Source organism: Aotus nancymaae, unplaced genomic scaffold (genome assembly GCF_030222135.1).
Source record: "Aotus nancymaae isolate 86718 unplaced genomic scaffold, 86718_ANA_hifiasm-v0.15.2.pri h1tg000033l, whole genome shotgun sequence".
NCBI classification, from domain to species: domain Eukaryota; kingdom Metazoa; phylum Chordata; class Mammalia; order Primates; family Aotidae; genus Aotus; species Aotus nancymaae.
The window spans coordinates 59,823,220-59,846,355 of NW_026988447.1; the positions used below are offsets into that span (position 1 = coordinate 59,823,220).

Below are 23,136 nucleotides of genomic sequence, written 5' to 3' on the forward strand. Positions count from 1 at the left end.
ATCAGTTTCATCTCCGTTGCCACAAATGACAGAATTTTCTGCTTTTTTTAAGGCCAAGTGCTTTATTATGTATGTCTACCATATTTCTTTATCCATTCATTTTTTGATGGACACTTAGGTTGATTATATATTATTTCCAATGTTTTTTGATGGGGTCTCTAAAGTGTTCTATATATAAGATCATATCATCAGCAAACTGTGACAATTTCACCTCTTTCTTTCCTACTTGGATGCCTTTTATTGTTTTCTCTTGCCTAATTGCTCTGGCTAGGATGTCCAATACTATGTTGAATAACAGCAGCAAAAGTGGGCATTCTTTTCTTTTTCCAAATCTTAGAGGAAAGGCTTTCAGTGTCTATTGAATATATGGTAGGAATCTTTGAGTTAGCTTTATTATCGTAAGACTGATGGTAATAAAGCCTGAGGTTAGTAACAAAAAGCAAGTTGATTAATCTTTTTCCTCTTGCCATCTCAATCATTTTATTATTTGTGTTAGAAATAATGGAGTACATAAATAATAGAGTGACTAAATAAATAATCTGGTGTTTCCTTTCCAAGCAGTTTTTCTCATATAGTACTATAAATTAGTAGTAAGAGCTGGCTTAATTTCTTTTAAAGTGCATATGATCATTAAGTTGGAATATGAATATTTAGTCTGAAAATAGCAGATTTTAAAAAATACTGTTTGGATACAGAATTAATTATTTCTCATCCTGTCTCTTTTTCTTCCTTCTGTGATTTGCTTAGATTGCCACCGAGGAGCCGCTGAATCCCATTAAACAGTATGTGAAGGATGGAAAGCTACGCTATGTGGCGAATATCTTCCCTTACAAGGGTTATATATGGAATTATGGTACCCTCCCTCAGGTAACATTTTTGTTATAATGGTAAAACGTTTCTGTCTTCTGAAAACATTGCCTTGTAAATCCTGTGAACTACGTGAATTTAAATTGTTTCTGAGGACATGTCATTTGGAGAGGTTTGTAAATTTGGAAATTTATTAATGTGGAGTTTTAATGTATCAATAAATTTTTGTTTTAAACTGTAAATTTTTGTTTTAAAATGTATGTCTATACTCAAGTTCTTGGAGTTAGGCAGATAGAATGTTCACATTTGACATTTTAAATACTTTTATTTTTCCTGTCTTGGCTGTTAAGTGTCAGGGAAAAACTTTTAAGTGAGGCTTTCCTTTGAACATGACAAGTTATGCTTCTATATACATTCGTATATGATAGCATGAATTTTGTATTTTAAACTTTAACAGATGAATGTTTTAAATTATTAACTTTTTTCCTGGAACTCGTGAATTGAATTGCACAACTTATATTATTTACTGTTATGAGTTAATAATTTTTAAGTGGAGAACAGAGAAAACAAGAGCTAGATGATGGTAAAGTGGCATTTCTGTTGGAGAATAACAACTGACTACTTGCTTTTCTTCCTTTCTTTATCTCTTTTGTTTTCCTCTCATGTTTCCTCACTCCCGGGAAGAGGTAGTAACTCTTCCAGATTATTTAGTGAGTAAAACTCGGAATATGCTGAATCAGAAGTCTAGGATTTGGGGACACAGAGAACCATCTGCCTTTATGTTTATAAAAACCATAGACCATCTGTTCTGGATATTTAATTTTTATATTTTTATTTATTTTAATATTTTGCATGAAATTTCAAGATGGTATTGGGGAAATATCTGAGAAGAGAGGTCTTGTTTTATTCAACACGAAAAAGCAACTGCCTGTGTAGAATAAACGTTCACAGGAAAATTTTTTTAAAAAATTATTTTCTAAAGAGTCAGGCTGCCTCCGATTCAGTTAGACCACCCACATGGATACATTCTTGGTTAAAATGGGCACTTTTAAAGTAATGTGCTAAGAATGAGAATGCCTTTGGAAACCATGAAAGCAAGTTTTCTAACTTTCGAGGTACCTAAATAGATACTCTGTTTAACCCAACAGTAAACGGTTAAAAAAGTTCTATAAAGCTTAGGGGATGCAGCCTGTAAGAGAAGATATGTGGATGAGGGGAATGCTGAAGAAGCCATTGAATTAGAAACAGACAAAAACAGAGAAGTAAGTAGAACAGCTAGAGAATAAACTAAAGTGCATGTGTTTATTTCTTTAAACATTTATTAAGGATTTATGTGCTAGGCAGGATATTAGGTGTTGGGTATATAAAGACAGATGAGATACAGGTATAGATCAAGGCATCATAATAAGTGACTAAAAAATGTGGATTTGGGAGCAAGATTGTCACTTTAGTAATGTGACCTTAGGAAAGATACTTTTCCTCACTTTCTTCATCTGTAAAATAAAGAATATAAAATATCTACCTCGTATGTTTGTGTTGAGATTAAATGAGTTACTGCATTTGATTAGCGTGTCACATATAGTAATCAATTATTATAATTATAATTAAGACTGGTATTTTTATTATCGTATGGCTCTTTCCCTAAAGTTATTTATATTCTGATTGGGACAATCAACAACAACTAAACTGCTGGTTATGATGTGGTATAGTAGGGACTACTAATGTAAAATTATTTTATTGTGAAAAAATAAAAAAGCAAACCTATTGATGGGAAGGAGAGAATGGGAGGAATGGAGGTAAAAACAAAAGGAGCTTCTGTAGTTTTCTGTTTAAAACCCTGCCAAATCGTGCTCTTCTGGATGTGTTTGGATTTCAAGATATTCTACAGTGGTATTAATCTAGCAGGTACGGTAGTTCTTCTATTAATAAAACAGAATTAGACTGTGGCAGTCCCCTAATTCAGTATTCACCCTGCATCCACCATTGCCTACCTAAGTTTCATACTTCATCCAACATCCAAATTGATATTTTTAAAACAAATTTCTGGATGCTTTTCCTGTATAAGAACACTTTAATGGTCTCCTGTTGCTTAAAAGATAAAATACAAAATTTTTAACATTGCTACTCAACCCTGCGTGATCTGGCCTCTGCTTACTTCTCTATCCTCATTTTGCAGCATTCCTCCTTTCTCACTCCTGTCCACCACAAAGTCTTCTTCAGTGTTTCTAACTGACTTCATTGTGTCCACACCAGGCCTTCACCAAACTGTTCATTCATTCAATACATATTTATTAAAGGCCTGTATATTTGCAAGGTGTTCTTGTAAGTACTGCAGGTAAAACAGTGATAAAAAGTGACAAACATTTCCCTGGAGCTTTTATTTTAGTCATATAAACAGACAATAAGCGAAATAAACCCCACGTAAAATGTCAGGTGGTAAGAAAAGTTAAGCAGTGAATGGGGCTGCGGTGTTAGGATTGTTGCAATTTAAACAGGGAGATGATCTCAGTGAGAAGGTGTTATTGAGTAAAGACCTAAAGGAAGTCAGGGAACAAGTAGTGTGGACATCTAGAGGAAGAGCAGTCCGACAAGAAACAGCGAATGTAAAGGTCCTGAGATGGAAATAGACCTAGCATGTGTGAGTATCAAAAAGGAAGCCATTGTGCGAGAATGGAAGTGAAAGAGAAGAAGTAGACCTGCATTCTCTGTGCTGTTTTCATCCAGAGATCTATACTGTTTTTTTAAAACCTGACTGATCTTGGAGAAAGACAGCGAGAGAGTGCACGCGTGCGCGCGTGTGTGTGTGTGTGTGTGTGTGTAGGCTTCAGGGAAAGAATACACCATCAATCGCATATAAGTTGTTTATCAAACAAAATAACTAAATTGAATGATGTTTTTAAGAATGCTGAAATCATGCCAGTTGCTTATGGGAAGGGGTAGCTTTACCTGATTTATTATTATTATTATTTTGCTTAATTGTTGATGTTCAGACATGACCCTGTTAAAATGAAAGCCATCCCCTGGTCCCATTTACCTTTTTAATCTCATCTCCAACTCTCCTTCTGCCTTCCGCTTCTTCACTTCCACATTGGCACTCTGGTGCTCGAAGCACACTCCTGTCTCAAGCCCTCACCTTCACTGTGTCCTCTCCCTGGAACACTCCTTCCCAGGTGTGCACACAGCTTGCTTTCTTAAATTGCTCATAAGTTCCTTAAATTGCTCTTCTTCGTAGTATCTGCCAACCATCCTTTAAAACTTTTAACCCGACTCCCATTCCCGCCTCATACTTTATTTCCCTTTTCCATAACACCTACCAAATTGTAACCTGCTGTATAATTTATTATGTTTATTGTTAATTTCTCCCAGCTAAGATGCAGACTTCATGAGGTCAGGGATTCTGTCTCTTTTGTTCATTGATACATTCTAACTACCCAGCTTAGTGCCTGACATGGAGTAGGTGATCAATAAATATTTATGAAATGAATAAATTAATAAATGCATTGTGTATGTATGTCACATTTGTTTCATAGGCGTGTATGGATACTTTTGCTGTTCTATAATTTGTCTTGTAACAGCAGGAAACTTGTACAGAGCAGTTACCAAGCCAACTGTGTGCTTGGAAGAACATTTAAGCAGCAGAATACTGTTTGAGTGGTAGTCTATCCACTTAGCTTGTGATTCATCTGTATGCCATCATTCTTCAGACCTTCAGCTGCCTAGACTGTTAGCCTTAATAGCTTCTCCCACACTCCTAATAATGCCTTGCTCAAAGTTTAGGCTTGCCTGGGCAAAAATCATCTTCATCTTCCTACCAGTTTATGCATGTTGCCCACATGTAACGGGTTATTTCAATGTGTAAATATTTAGAACACCTGTCTGAAAAATATTAAAAGAGTATATTCAGTCTAAATTCATAATTTCTTCAGTCTTAGTATAATATTGATATGTTTATTTTGTACTTAATTATAAATTTGGTTCATTGGCCTCCCCAGTCAAATATATAGTACTACTTAGTAGCTTTATAACCTAAGACAAGTGACTAAATCTCTCTAGGCCTGTTTGTTTATCTGGATGATCATACTACCTACCCCACAAGGTTATTGTGAGTTTTGAATGAGTTGATCAGAGGTGTTTGGCTCCATAGTGAGTTCTTAATAATGTTAACTTAATGATGGCACTCTTGCTACTGATGTTAGTTGCTAGTATAAAAACACTGGTAGAGGCTTTTGCTCCAAATTGAAGCTCAGAAAGCATAGGTAATGGCTCATTCCTGTAATTCCAGTTATTTGGGAGGCCAAGACGGGAGGATCACCTGAGGCCAGGAGTTTAAGGTTGTACTGAGCTGTGGTCACACTACTGCTCTTCAGCCTGGATGGCAGAGTGAAACCCTACCTTAAAAAAGGAGAAGGTAGTGGGAACATCAAAGGTCTTTCTTCCTTTGACTTGGTGGTAGGAATCCTGATTAATCAGGAAGATACTCTTAAGGACCACCTGTGCATATGACTTTGATTCAGCTATTTTTTTTAGGAGATCTAAGGACTAGAATACAGTGATTACAAATGTATTGGCCAATATTTATAGATTGTAAGGTAATAATTGCAACGAACTTCATGAAAATAAGAAGGATTTGTTTTAGGGTATAACAGTGATATGTATATTCTGATTTATTCATTTTCATAGCTTTATAATCATCTTTTCTATAACACTATTTTTCTGTTGATAGTTTTTTTGTAGCTTTTATGTCTTTATATGCTAAAGTTTTTCTGTATAGATAGTGTATACAGGTATATACCTATTAGTCTATGAGTTATATACTCAATTTACTTTACTCAGTATTTTCAGATTGTTTATAGAAGGAATTGTGACAATTTATACTCCTGCCAGCAGTACATAGGGTTCCAGGTACCCTATATCCTTACTAATACTTGAAATTATAAGATTTTTAAGTTTTTGAAATAGTATCTTATTGTGATTTTAACTAGTATTTCTCTGATCAGTCTAGTTATCTTATCATAAATTTATAAGTTATTCATGTTTCCCCTTCTTTTTTTTTATGGCATTTTAGGTTTTGGGGTACATGTGAAAAACATGCAAGATTGTTGCATAGGTGCATACGTGGCAGTGTGATTTGCTGCCTTCCTTCCCTTCACCTATATGTGGCATTTCTCCGCGTGCTATCTCTCCTCAACTCCCCACCCCCCGCTGTCCCCCCCACTTCCCCCCAACAGACCCCAGTGTATAGTGCTCCCCTCCCTGTGTCCATGTGTTCCCATTGTTCAACATCCGTCTATGAGTGAGAACATGCGATGTTTGATTTTGTGTTCTTGTGTCAGTTTGCTGAGAATGATGGTTTCCAGGTTCATCCATGTCCCTACAAAGGACGCAAACTCATCGTTTTTGATGGCTGCATAATATTCCATGGTGTATATGTGCCACATTTTTCCTGTCCAGTCTATCATCGATGGGCATTTGGGTTGGTTCCAGGTCTTTGCTATTGTAAACTGTGCTGCAATGAACATTCGTGTGCATGTGTCCTTATAGTAGAACGATTTATAATCCTTTGGATATATGCCCAGTAATGGGATTGCTGGGTCAAATGGAATTTCTATTCCTAGGTCCTTGAGGAATCGCCACAGTGTCTTCCACAATGGTTGAACTAATTTACACTCCCACCACCAATGTAAAAGTGTTCCTATTTCTCCACATCCTCTCCAGCATCTGTTGTCTCCAGATTTTTTAATGATCGCCATTCTAACTGGTGTGAGATGGTATCTCAATGTAGTTTTGATTTGCATTTCTCTGATGACCAGTGATGATGAGCATTTTTTCATATGCTTGTTGGCCTCATGTATGTCTTCTTTTGTAAAGTATCTGTTCATATCCTTCACCCATTTTTGAATGGGCTTGTTTGTTTTTTTCTTGTAAATCTGTTTTAGTTCTTTGTAAATTCTGGATATCAGCCCTTTGTCAGATGGGTAGGCTGCAAAATTTTTTTCCCATTGTGTTGATTGCTGATTCACTCTATTGACTGTTTCTTTTGCCGTGCAGAAGCTGTGGAGTTTGATTAGGTCCCATTTGTCTATTTTGGCTTTTGTTGCCAATGCTTTTGGTGTTTTGGTCATGAAGTCCTTGTCTATGCCTATGTCCTGAATGGTTTTGCCTAGGTTTTCTTCTAGGGTTTTTATGGTGTTAGGTCTTATGTTTAAGTCTTTAATCCATCTGGAGTTAATTTTAGTGTAAGGTGTCAGGAAGGGGTCTAGTTTCTGCTTTCTGCATATGGCTAGCCAGTTTTCCCAACACCACTTATTAAACAGGGAATCCTTTCCCCATTGCTTATTTTTATCAGGTTTGTCAAAGATCAGATGGTTGTAGATGTGTTGTGTTGCCTCCGAGGCCTCTGTTCTGTTCCATTGGTCTATATCTCTGTTTTGGTACCAGTACCATGCTGTTTTGATTACTGTAGCCTTGTGGTATAGTTTGATGTCCGGTAGTGTGATGCCTCCCGCTTTGTTCTTTTTGCTTAGAATTGACTTGGCTATGCGGGCTCATGTTTCCCCTTCTTTTAATTAACTGTTCACGTCTTTAGCCCATTTTAGTTGGGTTGCCCTTTTCTTATTTAGTTGTCAAAATTATTTCTAAAGTCTGGAAGCTAATCTTCTGTCATTTTTGTGAAAGCATTATTAATAGTTTGAACTTCTGCTTCTTGATATTTCTTCGGCTTTTGTGCTTTTCTAATTGTTTGTCTGTTAATAGTTTTACACATAAGACTCCACATGACGGCAAACCCAAAGCTTAAATTTTTCAAGATTTCCTTTTCTGTTGAAATTATACTGTATTTTCAAGTTAAATTAGAGGTGATTTAGTGTATATCTCTTTTTGTAGTAAAAACTGAGACCTGTAGGTGTAAAGTATTAAAGGTTGGAAATAAAGAGAAATAGTCTGCTATTTTTGCTGGTAAGGAAAATCATGAAGAATTGGCTCTACATTTCACAATATTGTAGAGTTAAGAGTTTTTCACTTGGGTACTTAATTCCTCAATACATGTAACCATATTGCTAGGTAATGTTGAAATTGGAGTTCTAAGGAACCAACCAACCAACAGAAGTATCCACCACAATCAAGTTGAATATAAAGTAATATCAAGACAGTTTTTGTCTCTATGTGAGGAAGGACTTTAAAAAAAAATTGTTTATCAAAGTGGTCACAAGTAGGTCATAAATATGTGGGCTGCCTGTTCAATGGTAGCATTCATGCAGATTGTGAATGAGCACTAAAAATCTTAACATTTTAGGGCCAGGATGTATCTAAAGATCCTCTTATTTAAGCCATTCTTTTTTTTTTTTGTAGAGATAGGGTTTCGCCATGTTGGTCAGGCTGGTCTCGAACTCCTGACCTCGTGATCCGCCAGGCTTAACCTCCCAAAGTGCTGGGATTACAGGTGTGAGCCACCATGCCCAGCTAAGCCATTCTTAATAGTGAAGAAAGAGATCTGGATGGTTTAGTCAAGATAGTTTGTGGTTGAATCTAGATTTTTTCCTTTAGGGCAGTGGCACTTCTAGCTTGTTACATTTGTTCTCTTGGGAGTGGGAGTAGGAATAAGGAAAAATATGAGATGGAATTTCCGCATTAGCGAGGAGGAACCTCTCAGATATTTTCTGATTCTCATTAGGTTGCCTGATTTTGATTATAACTGGGTGTCCCATCTTGGTTTCCACAGCACATTAAGATTACCTTTATAGCATTTGTCACAAATTTTATTAACATGACACTCTTCCAGGGTATTGACAGTTTCCTATACATCTCTGTTACTGTCCCAAAGTAGGTACTCAGCAAATATTTTATTGTATGAATGAATGCCTGTTAATAGAAAAAAAAGAGTCAGTAACGGGAAGACCAAGAAAGAACAGAACCTCTTTAGGAAAGTTACGTAGGAAATTCTCAGAGTAAGAGAAGGTATTTAAAAGAAGAGAACCACGAAGTAGATGGTGTTATATTTGAAAGTAAATGCCATTCAATTGTTATAATTTGAACATAAAAATAATGATTAATTGCATGAGTTCTAATACAGTCTTTACCATTTAGAAACCATGAGTTTGTGCAAGTTTAAACTCTGTGTTTCAATTTACTTATCTATAAAATGGAATTCATTATGGTACATTATTCATGTGGTATATATGTATATATTGTATGTGTATATATCAGCTAGAAAGTGTTTGTCACCTATGACCAGTGTGTAAGATTAACAATTGTGGTTATTCTTACATTTTCTTAGTGGTATTAGTATTTGGTGCAGTGAAATGTTGTTGGACTTTATTTATTGATTTTTTTTTTTAAGATAAAGTTAGGCTAGGTTATTTCTGAATAAACTATGATTAGTACTAGAAGGAAAATACTGGAGTTTCTTTAGTGCTTAGGTGTAAATAAGTTTATTTTTAATTATCTATATAAAATTAGAGGAAATAAGCTTGGATAATCTGAAATCTTAGATAATAATGTTAATCTGAATCTTGGGATGACAGTCTCTATATCCCTTTTAATTTGAATTTAAAGCAAATAATTTTAGAGTACTTGTACAGTTACATTTAGAATCAGGCAATTCTGAGGCTTTGGGGAGGGATAGTGCCAAAGGGATCTTTACTCTTACTTGAAATTTTCTATTATGGTCTTCATTTATAAAAATTCCCATGTATGTATTTTGTAACCAACAGGGTATAATCTTGCCAGTAAACTACAGAATTGACCTCTTTTCATGTTTTTATTAAGGTCCTTGAGATTTGACAGGTAGAAGATTTTTTAATGGAATGAATGAGAAAAAATAGGTTTTTATTTTCTTTAGTAGTGTTTTGTCCTTCGATTTATAAGGGAAAACTGGATTTCCTTTAGTGTTTAGACCCCTGTGCCGTTACCATGTGAAAGGAAGCAATGAATGATGGAAGCCACAGTTGAGACAGTCAGTGGAAACACAGAAACAAGGACATAGACAGTGGGAACATCCACTGAAACTCTAAAAGTAAATGTGAGTTTATTTCCTTACTGAACTTGGAAGATGAGTATGTCTGGATATACAACCCACGTGCAGATGCAGTTATACAGACAATTGAGAGACAGAGGGAGGAAATACTATAAATCTGTTTTAATTATTATGATCCTTAGGGACATACTGGCCTGTTGGCCTTGAGCCTATGTAATTTCTGATAATGTTTTCTTTGGATTATGGTTATCTATGAAACTTTGATTATGTGGAAAGATTAAAATACATTATAGTATTAACTTATATTTCTGCTTTGTTTTAAATTTTAGACTTGGGAAGATCCCTATCTAAAAGATAAGAGCACAGACTGCTGTGGAGATAATGATCCCATTGATGTTTGTGAAATAGGCTCAAAGGTTTGTTTTATAAACTATATTAATTCTAACATGATTTTTGGTTTATTCATGCCATAAAATTTCATTTTAGCCTCCAGTTCTTCAACTCTTCAAAATTCAAACCTATTGATTTCTCTGATATCCGTCCCTCCTTTTATCTTCACTTTCTTGTCTTAAACCAGGGGTTGGTAAATTACAGCCCTGTGACAAGTCAAAGCCAGCCTAACACTTGTTTTTATAAATAACACAGTTATGCCCATTCATGTATATGTCTGTGACGCTTTTACACTGTGACGGCAGAGTTGAGGAGTTGTAGCAGAGATTATATGGTCTACAAAGCCTTTTATTATTATTTTATTATTTTATGTTTACCATCTGACCCTTTATGGAAAAATTTGCAAGTCTGTCTTCACCTTCTTTGCCTGTTATTTAGACAGAAACTTCAATACTCATGAAAGTCAACTGATACTTTTTCTTTTTTGTGTGTGCCTGCTTTCAGGTTACTACGTCCTACTAAGTAAAAACAAAATCCACAATCTCAGAGATTGTTGCTACCCATCAGTTCTTCTGTATATCTTCAGTCTGTTCTTTGTTCTGTTTTCTATTACATTTAACGTTACTATTTCTTGTTGCATGATTGCAACATTCAACTCTTCCCCCTTTTTCCTCATTCCTAGAGGAGCATCTCATCTTTGTGTAGAGCTCAGAAACCAGCACATAGAAACTCTCAGTGTGGTTTAAATTTGTATTTCTCTGACGATTAATGACGTACAGTATTTTTCATGTGTTTCTTGGCTACTTGTATTTCTTTTTTTGAGAAATGTCAGTTCATGGCCTTTGCCTACTTTTTAAGGTTTTCTTTTTTTCTTGTTGAGTTGTTTGAGTTGTCTTAGTCCTTTGTTGGAAGCATAATTTGCAAACATTTTCTACCATTCTGTAGGCTATCTCTTCACTTCATTGATTATTTCTTTTGCTATGCAGAAGCTTTTCAGTTTAAGTCCTATTTGTCTATTTTTGTTTTCATTGCATTTTCTTTTGGGGTCTTCATCATAAATTCTTTGCCTAAGCGATGTCCAGAGAATTTTTTCTAGATTTTCTTCAGGGATTTTTTTATAGTTTCAGATCTTAACATTTAGGTCTTTAATCCATCTTGAGTTAATTTTTGTACGTGGTGAGAGATAGGGGTCCAGTTTCATTCTTCAGCCTATGGCTAGCCAGTTTTCCCAGTACCATTTATTGAATAGAGTGTTCTTTCCCCATTATTTTTTTCTTACTGACTTTATTGAAGATCAGTTGTTTATAGATATGTGACTTTATTTCTATGTTCTCTGTTTCGTTCCTTTGATCTATGTGTTTATTTCTGTACCAGTACCGTGTTTATTTTTGTACCAGTACTTTAGCTATGTGGTATAATTTGTCGCTGAGTAATTATGATGCCTCCAGATTTGTTTTTTGTTCAGGATTGCTTTGACTATTCTGGCTTTTGTTTGGTTCCATATAAACATTAGGATTGTTTTTTCCTAATGCTGTGAAAAAATGACATTGATAATTTGATTGGAATTACATTGACTCTCTAGATTGCTTTGAGCAATATGGTGATTTTAACTATTGATTCTTCCAATCCATGAGGATGGGATGTTGTTCCATTTGATTGTGTCATCTGTGATTTCTTTCATCAGTATTTTGTAGTTCTCCTTGCAGAGATCTTTTACCCATTTGATTAAATGTATTCCTGGGGTGGGGGGCGGGGGAGAGAGAGAGAGTGTGTGTGTGTATGTGTGTGTGTATATTGCAAATGAGATTGAGTTTTTTATTTGGTTCTTAGCTTGAACATTATTGGTGTGTAAAAATGCTATTAGTTTATATATATATGTTTTATATCCTTAAACTTTATTGAAGTTGTTTATCAAGTCTAGGAGTCTTTTGGAGGAGTCTTTACGGTTTTCTAGGTACACTATCATGTTTAGTGAACAAAGATAATTTGACTTCTTTTCCAATTTAGATACCTTTTATTTCTTTCTCTTGCCTGATTGGTCTGGCTAGGACTTCCAGTACTATGTGGAATGGGAGTGGTGAGATTGGACATCATTGTTTTATTCTGGTTCTTAGGGGACATGCTTTCAGCTTTTCCACATTTGGTATGATGTTGGTTATAGGTTTGTTGTAGATGGCTCTTCTTATCTTGACGTATGTTCCTTCAGTGCCTAGTTTGTCGAAGATTTTTATCATGAAGGAATGTTGGATTTTATTACATGCTTTTTCTGTGTCTATTGAGATGATCATATGGTTTTTAATCTTAGTTTTCTTTATGTGGTGAATTCCATTTATAGATTTATATATGTTCAACCATCCTTGCATTCCTGGAACAAGCCCTACTTGATCGTGATGAATTATTTTTTAATGTGCTTTTAAAGGACACAAGAATGCCAGTTGAGTGTTGATGCCTCCCACTATTGTATTGCTCTCAGTTTTCTTAGGTTTAGTAGTAGTTGTTTCATGAATCTGGGTGCTCTGATGTTGTGTGCATATATATTTAGGATAGAGCTTGATAACTATATGCCTTAGTGATATCATCTTACGTAGTATCTCTCAGGTGTTCTCTGAATTTCTTGTATCTGGATGAAAAATATGGAACACTTCATGAATCTGCATGTTTTCTTTGCATCTATTCCTTTAGTTAGTAAGACCTGAAAATAATATTTACTAATTATGAAATAAATATTCCTATCTAAAGAATAGTTCTTTGTTAGGGGTATGTTTCTTTCTTTCATGCCTGGCTATAAGATGAGTGGTTGAATCAGCTGTAAGAAGCATAGTGGTAGGAAATTGCTTTTACCATCACATTGTTAATAGGCAGGGGGAAAGAAGCAGAGTCCTGGAAGTTGATAACAGAACCACAGATATAGAAAACTTTAATGTTCTAAGTCCCTTGAGGGATTTTGTATTGTTCATTCTGTGTCTAAGAAGACTAAATGTTATACTTTCAGCATAAATTTGTTGAATTGATTTAGATTGAATTGAAGTGTGGTGGTTTTGTAAGAATTCTACCATTTATTCCTAAGCATCTAGTTTTTGGTTTGATTGAGTTTTCCTTTCCAATTTTTAAAGGTGTTACAGCAAAGTAGTGCTTTGTTTGAGATAAAACTTTGCCTTTCTGTTGCATGTGAAGTCAAAGGGTATGTCTCATTCTGAGGCAACTTGGCAATCTGCTGGGCATGCTTCCTTGCTTGCTTTATAACCCATGCATGTCTTATCTCTTCTTATGTTGTTTGAAATTTTAAAATAAATTCTGTGAATAAAAATGGATAAAACAATTTAGAATGTGCTTTTTAAAAGCTATAGGTGATTCCGAGGAATTCTGATACTGTGCTGCCAGAGTCGGCTACAGGGTTTCTCAGCTTTGATGCTATTGACGTTAAAGATGGATAATTCTTTATGAGAGAGAACTGTCCTCTGCATCATCCCTTGCCTCTTCCTACTAGATGCTACTAATATCTCCCCAGTTGTAACAACCCAAACTGTCTTCAGATACTGCCAAATATCCCCTAAGAGGGCAAAATTGCCTTCAGTTGAGAAACTCTCATCTAGTGAATTAACCAGTATAGTCATCTTTAAACTGGCAATTATGTGATAGCTTCAAATTGGAACATTTTTGCTTTATAAAGGATCTTACAGGTCTTTTGGTCCAATACACCTATACCCTCCTGAAGCCTTCTGTTCTCAAGGCTTCTTATTCTAGTTGTTCCTTATCCGACAGTTTCTAGATTGTTTTCCACTCTGGTTCCTTTTCACTAGATCTTCTCTGTTAGAATGGAGTAGTCTGGGTGCAGTGGCTCATGCCCGTAATCCCAGCACTTTGGGAGGCAAGCTAGGAGGATCTGCTGAACCCAGGAGTTTAAGACCAGTCAGGGAAACATGGTAAGACGGAGTCAATAAATAAATAAATAAATAAGCATACTACCACAGCTAAACACTCTCCTCTAAATATGCTCCAGCCTGTATAAGTTAGTATTTACATATGCGGTTGTAAAATTTTTCTATGGCATACTTTAGTTTTGATATATACTCAGAGCTGCAGATATCATCCATATCTTTATAATTACTTGTCAGAAGTTCCTTTTTGACTTGAGAATCTAGAATTTAAGCAACCACAGTCCAAACTTGAGGACAAGTATCAGAAATACTTTGTGATTGCAGCTGGCAAGAAGCATGCCAGAGGGCGGGGACTGGGAAAGAAACAGACAATATTTCAGACAATTGAGACCTCAACTGTAGAATTTTCATTCTTTGTTCATAATGTCTCTTCCCATGGACAGTGTTGTCATTGTATTTCCTTCACAGATGTGGCTTTAGCTATTAACCCCTGGAGGCATGCAAAAAAAGCAGCTGAGCTAATCACACAGTGGCTTCTGTGAGTTGGTGCCAGAATCAGTTCAGAGGAGCCCAGATAAATCTGCACATCTCCCATTTTCTATCTCCAGAGCCATCTTTTTGTAGTTTCAAATGGAAGTCTAATTTCAGAGTGGAAGTAGTTTGGTTGTTTGCCTGTTAATTTGCAGACATAAGGAAGATGAAACTTCTTTTTCTATTAAGAAATAGAAAAGCAGATGACAAAATTGGAGGTTTGGTGTTTTTATGAGAATGCTATGAACAGTAGTCACATGCCCTTTTATAGAATTAGATCACTGTAGGAAATAACATATAAAGAGTGCCTCAGAAAATTTGATTCTTTGATCCTTTAGGATCATGAGGTGCATACTTTAAAAAAAAAAATTCCTAACATTTTTGTTTACTGAGAATGGTAAGGGGGAAAAATGAATGATTCCCTTTGGGAAACCAAACTTAATACTGATGCTTATAGTGAAGTTCTAGTCTATAAACCTTTATCTGAGGTGCTGTATATGAATTACCTTATTTATTCTTAACTGCTAACCTGTGAAACAGGTATTTTTATTTCCAAATTTTATATAAAATTATATTCCAAGGAAATTAAGTAATTTCCCCAAACTTACATTGCTAGTGAGTTGGCAGATGTGGGATAGAATCCCAGGTATCTTGTTTTGGAGACTGTGTTCCTAGTCTCGACACCAGGGGTGTCCAATCTTTTGGCTTTCCTGGGCCACATTGGAAAAATAGTTGTCTTGGGCCACACATAAAATGAACTAACACTGACAATAACTGATGAGCTAAAAAGCAAGTAGATAAAATCTCATAATATTTTACAAAAGTGTATAAATCTGTGTTGGGCCACATTGAAAGCCATCCTGGGCTACATGGTGCTCTCAGGCCGCGTGGGTTGGACAAGCTTGCCCTATTCCATTCTGCCTCTAGTGCTGATACTTGTGAGAATTGATACACATATTTATATCCATCCTATTTATATTATTTACAGTTTGTAGGTTACAGCCATATGATTTCAACTCATTATTTGAAATGACAGAATTCTGATTTTTGAGATTTACTTTTATTAAGAAAATGTTTGATTAATTCGTCTTGTTTTAAATCAACTGCGTTGCAACAAGTTTTTCTGCAAAAAGTTTGTGTCCTTTTGCTTTAATTTTATAAATGTTTGTATTTTTTTATTGACATTTTAAAGAAATTACTTGATCAATTTTATACTTAAACACAAAAAAGTATTTTGTTTATTATAAAATAAACTTGAAGTAGGTATTGGAAAGAAGTGAACCATTCACTTAATGATAACAGAGTTTGGGGAGAGAGGACTTAAGGATTAGGAGCTGTTTTATTATGGTTCATTTTGACCATGTATATGACAGCCTCCACCACCATCAAAAACAATTTGTGATCAAATTTTTTAATTCAGGTACAATTCACATAAAATTAACCATTTAAAAATATATATTAAAATTAGTGGCATTTAATACCTTCACAAGTTGTACAACCATCACCTGGATCTATCTAGTCCCAGATGTTTCATGACCTCAGAAGGAAACTTCATCCCCTTTAGCAGCCACTCCCCATTTCATTCTCCAGCTGGCCCCTGGCAACCACTAGTTTACTGTCTCTATAGGTTTACCTATTCTTGATATTTCTTGTAAATGGTCTCACATAATATGTAACCTTTTGTGTCTGGCTTCTTTCACTTAGCATACTTTTAAGATTCATCCATGTTGTAGCACATATCAGTACTTCATTCCTTTTTATGGCTGAATAATATTCCACTGATGGATAATACTACCTTTTACTTATCCATTCACAAGTTGATGGGCATTTGGCTTGTTTCTACCATTTGGCTATTATGAATAGTGCCACTATGAACATTCATGTACGAGTTTTTGTTTGAATACTCTTATCCATTTTTTTCACCTAGGAATGTAATTGCTGAGTCATACGGTAATTCTGAATTTAACTCTTTGAGGAAACACCAAACAGTTTTCCACAGCATTTTAACTCCCATCAACAATATTCAGGGATTCCAGTTTCTCCAGATCCTCACCAGTACTCATTCTTTTCCATCTTTGTTTTTTAACAATCATCCTAGTGAGTGTGAAATGGTATCATGATTCTTTTTTTATTTTCTTTCTAATTGTACTTTAGGTTCTGGGGTACATGTGCAGATCATGAAGGATTGTTGCATAGGTACATACATGGCAAGATGGTTTGCTGCCTCCATCCCCCCGTCACCTATATGTGGCATTTCTTCCCATGTTATCCCTCCCCAACCTCCCCACCCCAACACTGTTCCTCCCGTAGCCCCCTGCCAACAGACCCCAGTGTGTGATGCTACCTTCCCTGTGTCCAGGGGTATCACAATTCTTTTAACTAAAACAAGTTTATGTCTGATTTTATCTTAAACAAATGTGGATAATTATTTTATCCAAGAAAGTAATGCGTTTTTTAAAAATAGTTTTAGCCATAAATGTGAAGTAGATTTTTTTCTAGCTTTATTGGGTTGTAATTAACATATAATAAACTGTACCTATTTAAAGTGTATGAATTGATGACTTTTGATACAAGTACATGCAAAATTATTATCAAAATTAAGAAAATGAACATATCTGTCACCCCCGAATGTTTTCTCACACTTCTTTGTAATCTCTCCCTCTGCCTCTACCAACCCTCTGTCCTCAAGCAAGGACTGATCTGCTTTCTCACTACAGATTGGCAAGAGAAGAAGCTCTGGCTCAGTTTGGGGTATGAATCCCAGATGTTCCATTCAGTAGTTCTGTGGCCTCAGACAAAAATTATTTGACTGTTGTGAATCCCAGTGTCTTTATTTCCAAGATAGGGATAATATCTACACTGTACAGTAGTTTCTGTAGGTGAAGAATAAAATGATCCATATAAAAGACACACTCTAGTGCCCATCACACAGTGTGTGTTTGGTAAATCACTTTCTTTTCTCCTTGTGCACTGTTTGTTTTTTCCTTTTAAATGTTTCATTACCCTTATCTAGGCTATCCACTGTCACGTCCCTAATCTAGATTTAAATTACCTCCTATCTACAGTGTTATAATAGTCTTCTGATTTGTTATAGCCTCTATCCTGTCCTTTTATCATATTGGAGAACCTACCTTCACACTCTGTTGCCTAGATCAGGGCAGTGGCACTGGAAATGAAGAAGGCACAGCCATGAGAAATGATGCACATAGTGTTGATATGACACATTTAAACTCACATGTGTTCAGTCTTATATTATTCTGTCCTGCCCTGAGGTATCTAAGTCACCCAGATAAGATTGTAAATCCTTGAGAACAGGGATTCTTTCTTTTATTAATACGTAGTGCCTAATATAGAGCTGAGTACTTAATAGAAGCTAAATATGTGAGAGTCTGGCTAATATAATTGTGTATATTCCTCTGAAGTTCAGATTTCAGTTTAGTTTACACAATCACATTAGTCAGTTGTGTTAACTAATTACAACTCCATACAGATTTAAATTAAGATTTTAGAATCAACCTCCAAATATTCTGACAGGATTGATTTGACTTTATCACTTAAAATTCTGGATTTTTTTTTTCCCTCAAATAATTTCTGGACACTGAAGTGACTTTTTTTTCTACATACCTTGTTTTCTAAGTGTAAAACTGCATTTTGAATTACGAAGAACTTTATTCTGAAGCATGTGTTCAGATTCCAGGTTTACAGTGAAAATCTATAGCCAACTAAACCTTTAAAAATAAAAGGATATAGAAAGAATGCATGCATATAAACTTGACATTGGCAGCTTGAGGGAACCTCACTGAAATAAATAACTTTGTTAAGCACATGGAACATCTGCTTAAGTCCTGCTATTTCTGGGTTTCTCATAAAATCTTTTTAAAGTATTTTATGAAACTTGCTTTGTAAATATCATTCATTATTTTCTTAAGACTTTGCTCTAATGGGTTTTACTTTTCACTGTAGCTGATAAATGTGGTTTGTAAAAAAGGTACTATGAATCAATGTAAAAGGATTCTCAGGTCTCTTTTCCCCTCAAGCAGCAGGAGTCAAGTTTATATTATGTAATCTTACATGTAGGTTTATTTTCTATTTAGTGTGAGTTTCTAGGCCTAGTAGATACCTTAAATTTCAAGATATGTAAATAACTTTGGTTTCAGCACAGATTGCAATAGGTTGAAACTATACACAGCTCTACTTTCTTGGTGCCTAATTTTTTTAATATATGGATTGTTTTTACTTACATAATGTGATGAGATTCTGATTTTTTTTAAAGTTAAAAAATAGTCTTTAGACCTTCAAATGACTTTATCCTAACCTTTCAGTTTTGGAATATTGACTTTTATGTGTAACTTTGTAGGTAGGCATAAGGGAGTAAGTTATACTCGTACAGAAAATCTCAGGTTTGTTGATGATAGCTGCCAGTGACAGGAGTAGTGTTGCCACCGGAAGATGTGCCAGCTTAGTTAGTTACTCTCATCTGCTCATTTCTTGTATTCTGTCTCTTGGTCATCTTTGATTCTCATATATCTTTAAATTTTCTTGGTAATAAAATAATGCAGTTCTAGCCACACTTACCTATGCTCTCTTATGTCCATAATTTCTGGGCTTGTTTTGGTCAGTAGAGTGAAATTAAAAGATTTTGCTTCAACTTCTGATTCCTCTGGATAGAACAAGAAAAATTATTGCCTTTGTAGATTTAGAGCTGGCAGCCAGAGAAATTCCCTCCAGAATAGAGAAAGCAAAATATGGAGGACAGGATCAAGATGACAAGCAATAGCCTATTGTGTGAGAGTTCTGCAAACACTAAGGAGGGATATTAGTTTAAACCACAACGTAGTGATATCATGAATGAGCTTGAGCATCTTTTTATACCCTTAAAGGCTGTTTTCATTTCTTCTGTGAATTGCCTGTTTTTCATGGTTTCTTCCATTTCAATTGAGTTTACTCATTTTAAGTATGTAGTGAGTTTTCACATATGTATTCACATATCCTTCTCCTTCAATTAAAATATGAAGCATTTCCATGATCCCAGAAAGTTCTCCCTTTCCCCTTTGTAAAGTCTCTCTGACCCCAGGCATTCTAGGTTGGTAGTGTTTTTCTTTAAGAATTTTAAAGATTTCATTTCTTTGTCTTTTGGGTTACATTGCCTCTAAAGAGAAATCGGCTGTCATTCTTATCATCAACGCTTATATAATCTTTTTTTCCCTTCTATATGCTTTTAAGATGTATTCTCTGTCCCTGTCACTAGTTTTCAGCACTTTAATTATGATGTGCCTCACTTTGGATTTTTTTTTGTTGTTTATTCTGATGTGTGTGTGTGTGTGTGTGTGTGTGTGCGCGCGTGTGTGTGCACGTTTTCTTAATCTCTGGGTTTATACTTTTCACCAAATTTGGAAAAATTTTGGACATTATTTATTCAAAGATTTTTCTGCCTCCTCTTCCCCTTCTGGAATTCCATTTGTACATAAGATAGACTGCTGGATGTTGCCCCAGAGGACACTGGGATTGTGAATTTTTTCTTACCCTTTTTGTTTCTGTGCTTCACTTTGGAAAGTTTCTCTTACGGTATCTTCAGGTTCACTAATTTTCTCTTTGTTAAAGTCTATTTTGTTGTTAAGCTCATTGAGAGAATTTTTCATTTCAGATCATGTATGTTTTAGCTCTTAAAGTCCCATTTGGTTCTTTTTTATATTTCCCATTTCTCTCTTCCATATTTTCATGTTTTTCTTTAAATCTTTGAGCATATTTACAGTAGTTGTTTTAAGGTTCCTATCTGTAAATTCCATCATCTAAAATTCCTGGAAATGTTTCTGTTGAATGATTTTTAAGTTTTTTCCCCATTTAGGGCTTACATTTTCTTATGTATTGACAGAATCTTGGATGTTGTGTTATGTTGGGTGCCTGGATGTTGTTGTCTTCCTTTAAAGAATATTTGTTTTTGCACATAGTTACTTGTGAGTCAGTTTAGTTGTGTCTAGGTACTTTTAAAACTTCGTTAGGACAGGTCTAGAGTAACCTTTATTTGAGAGTTAGTTTAGTCCTACACTATGGCATGCCTGTTGTAGGCTCACTAAAGAATGCCCCTTGTGCTGACTAAGGTTTTCCTGGGTGGTTGGAACTCATTTTATAGGCCTCTGGCAGTTATTTGCCTTGACTTACAGAGTCTCATCCCATGCATGCACAGGTTAGTATTTAATCAGTGTCTCAAAGGAACCCCTATTATATTGCTGTAGTTATTTCTCATCTCTGGTACCATGCCCTACAAATTGCAGCTACCTCATCCCCTGCCTTTTTTTTTTTTAATACAGAGTCTTGCTCTGTCTCCAGTGGCATGATTTTGTCTCACTGCAACCTCCATCTCCTGGGTTTAAGCGATTCTTCTGCCTCAGCCTCGTAAACAGCTGGGGCTATTGGCGTGCACCACAATGCCCAGCTAATTTCTATATTTTTAGTAGAGACAGAGTTTCACCATGTTGTCCAGGATGGTCTTGATCTCTTGACCTTGTGATCTACCTGCCTCAGCCTCCCAAAGTGCTGGATTATAGGTGTGAGCCACCTGCCCAGCCTCCTCCCCATTTTTTTTTTTAACTCTGTTCTTTAACCTCAGTGAGATCCCTGTTCTCTTATTGGGTTTCTTTCTATCTTTTGTGGTTTGGAATGTGCATTGAGCAGAAAGCAGGGCAGTCACATGGTTCTCCTCATTCGTTTACTTCTGTGTAGGGTCACAGTACTGTACCTCCTGTTGTTTAATGTCTGAAACGAGTGATTTCATATATTTTGTCCAGTTTTTTAGTTGTTTGCAGTGGGAGGACAAGTTGTTTGTTTGTTTATCAGTAAAGCAATTCAATCATTGGTGGAAAAGTTTTGAGAAAGTTAACTCTAAAGGGACATTGCAAGGCAGACTTTGGCTATTTTTATATCATTTTTAATTTTTGAGGCTTTATTTCTGTCTGTAGTTCTTTTAATCTTTTATATGGATTTTGTCATATGGGAGTAATCTCTTGAAAGCCATGCAAATAGTGAATTTCTTTTCTCTTTAAAGATTCCTTCTTGTGGAGAAGTTATTCAAGTGAAGATCCTCGGAATTTTGGCTCTTATTGATGAAGGTGAAACAGATTGGAAATTAATTGCTATCAATGTGAATGATCCTGAAGCCTCAAAGTTTCATGGTAAGACTGTTAGTTTCCAGAAAGTGAAAGCAAATTAGTGTGTCATTGGAATTCTTAGAACTTAAAAGAAATTCACATAAGGGAGTTAAATGTAGTTTTTTAAAAAATGTCTGCCTATGGAATATAAGGACAATTCAGTATGGTTTTGTCTGAGATGTGTAATACTGCTAGGAGTAGTAAGGCAGAGGAAAAGATGTAGAGATACAAATTATATTTTAAACGAAGAAAGTGTGTTCTACTGGATTTCCTCCATTCCCTGTTCCTTCCCTCTCCTGTCACCTCTCTTTCACTCTCCTTCTCTCCCTTTCACACCTTCTTCCCTCCTTTCTTCTTTCCTTACTTCCATGATTTTGATGGCCCAACTGCTGATGGGAATTGTTTTGAAAACATCCTTTGACTAGGGATAAAAGCATACAATACTGGCATTTTTACCTTGAAATCTCTTTTGTTCGTATGACTAACAAGAAGAAACTAAGAAAAGAGTGTTCATTGATGACCAAAGCTGTTTCTGCGCCTAGTTCTTATCTCTTCTTGTACAAATGAAAGGAAAAGTAACTGCTCTCTAATGAAATTTTGATGTCCTAGAAATTTTAAGTTCTGAAAATAGCTTAGCATGATTTAATTTTGTTTAGACAGACTCCAGTTTAAGTTCTGGCTGCGCTGCTTCCTGGCTGAGTGACTTTGGGTAGATCATTCCTGAATTCCAGTTGCTCATCTATAAAGGGAGATGATTATACCTACTTGTAAAGTTGTTGGCAATATAAGAAATGATTTATTTAAAGCATCTGGCTTTTATATACCAGTGTTGAATATATGACAACTGTTATTATTCTTTGACCAATTTTTTCCTCCATTTTTTCTTTTCTGTTTTATTCTTGCTCAGGATCCTTTTTCCTTATAAACCTCAATTCTAAACTGGAAAATATTATCATTTCTAAGGTGACTGAACCTCATAAACACTTAATATATTAATCTCTCCTAGTTTATATACCTTTTCTTGCACTCGAAACAGCAAGAGAGATCTTTTTTTTTGTCATTTTCGCATATAATTGAGAAAGGGAGAGGTCTAATAGGGTAAGTGCATGTAACCTCAGAGTCAAAACTAAAATATGAAAACTACAATTAAAATATAAGCCTCAAGTCTATAAACCATATATATTTCTTATCTCGTTATTTTACCCTGATTTTGTCTATTTTTATACTTTTCATATACACATATATGAGAAGAATAAATACATTTTATTCAGTTAAAAACATTTTTTAGCACCTTAACTGCTCCTCAAATGAGAATTGATAATGTAATAGTGCCACAGGCAGCCAAAACAAATCATCCACCGAATTCATGTGTGATCTGCCACACCAAAGTCATGCAGCTGTGTAAGGGATGCCC

General features: G+C 35.4%; 1 protein-coding gene across 3 annotated transcripts in view; it reads left to right on the forward strand.

Annotated features, from left to right (window-relative positions):
- PPA2 (inorganic pyrophosphatase 2) overlaps positions 1–23,136 on the forward strand; it is a 99,658-nt gene that overhangs the window by 24,588 nt on the left and 51,934 nt on the right. For 2 of the 3 annotated variants that reach the window (XM_012436554.3, XM_012436556.2), the window contains 3 exons: positions 748–867; positions 10,108–10,194; positions 21,620–21,746. In XM_012436554.3, coding sequence (XP_012291977.2) covers positions 748–867; positions 10,108–10,194; positions 21,620–21,746 — 334 coding nt within the window. The remainder of the gene's footprint in view (positions 1–747; positions 868–10,107; positions 10,195–21,619; positions 21,747–23,136) is intronic. The other variant, XM_012436555.3, reaches the window with a different exon arrangement.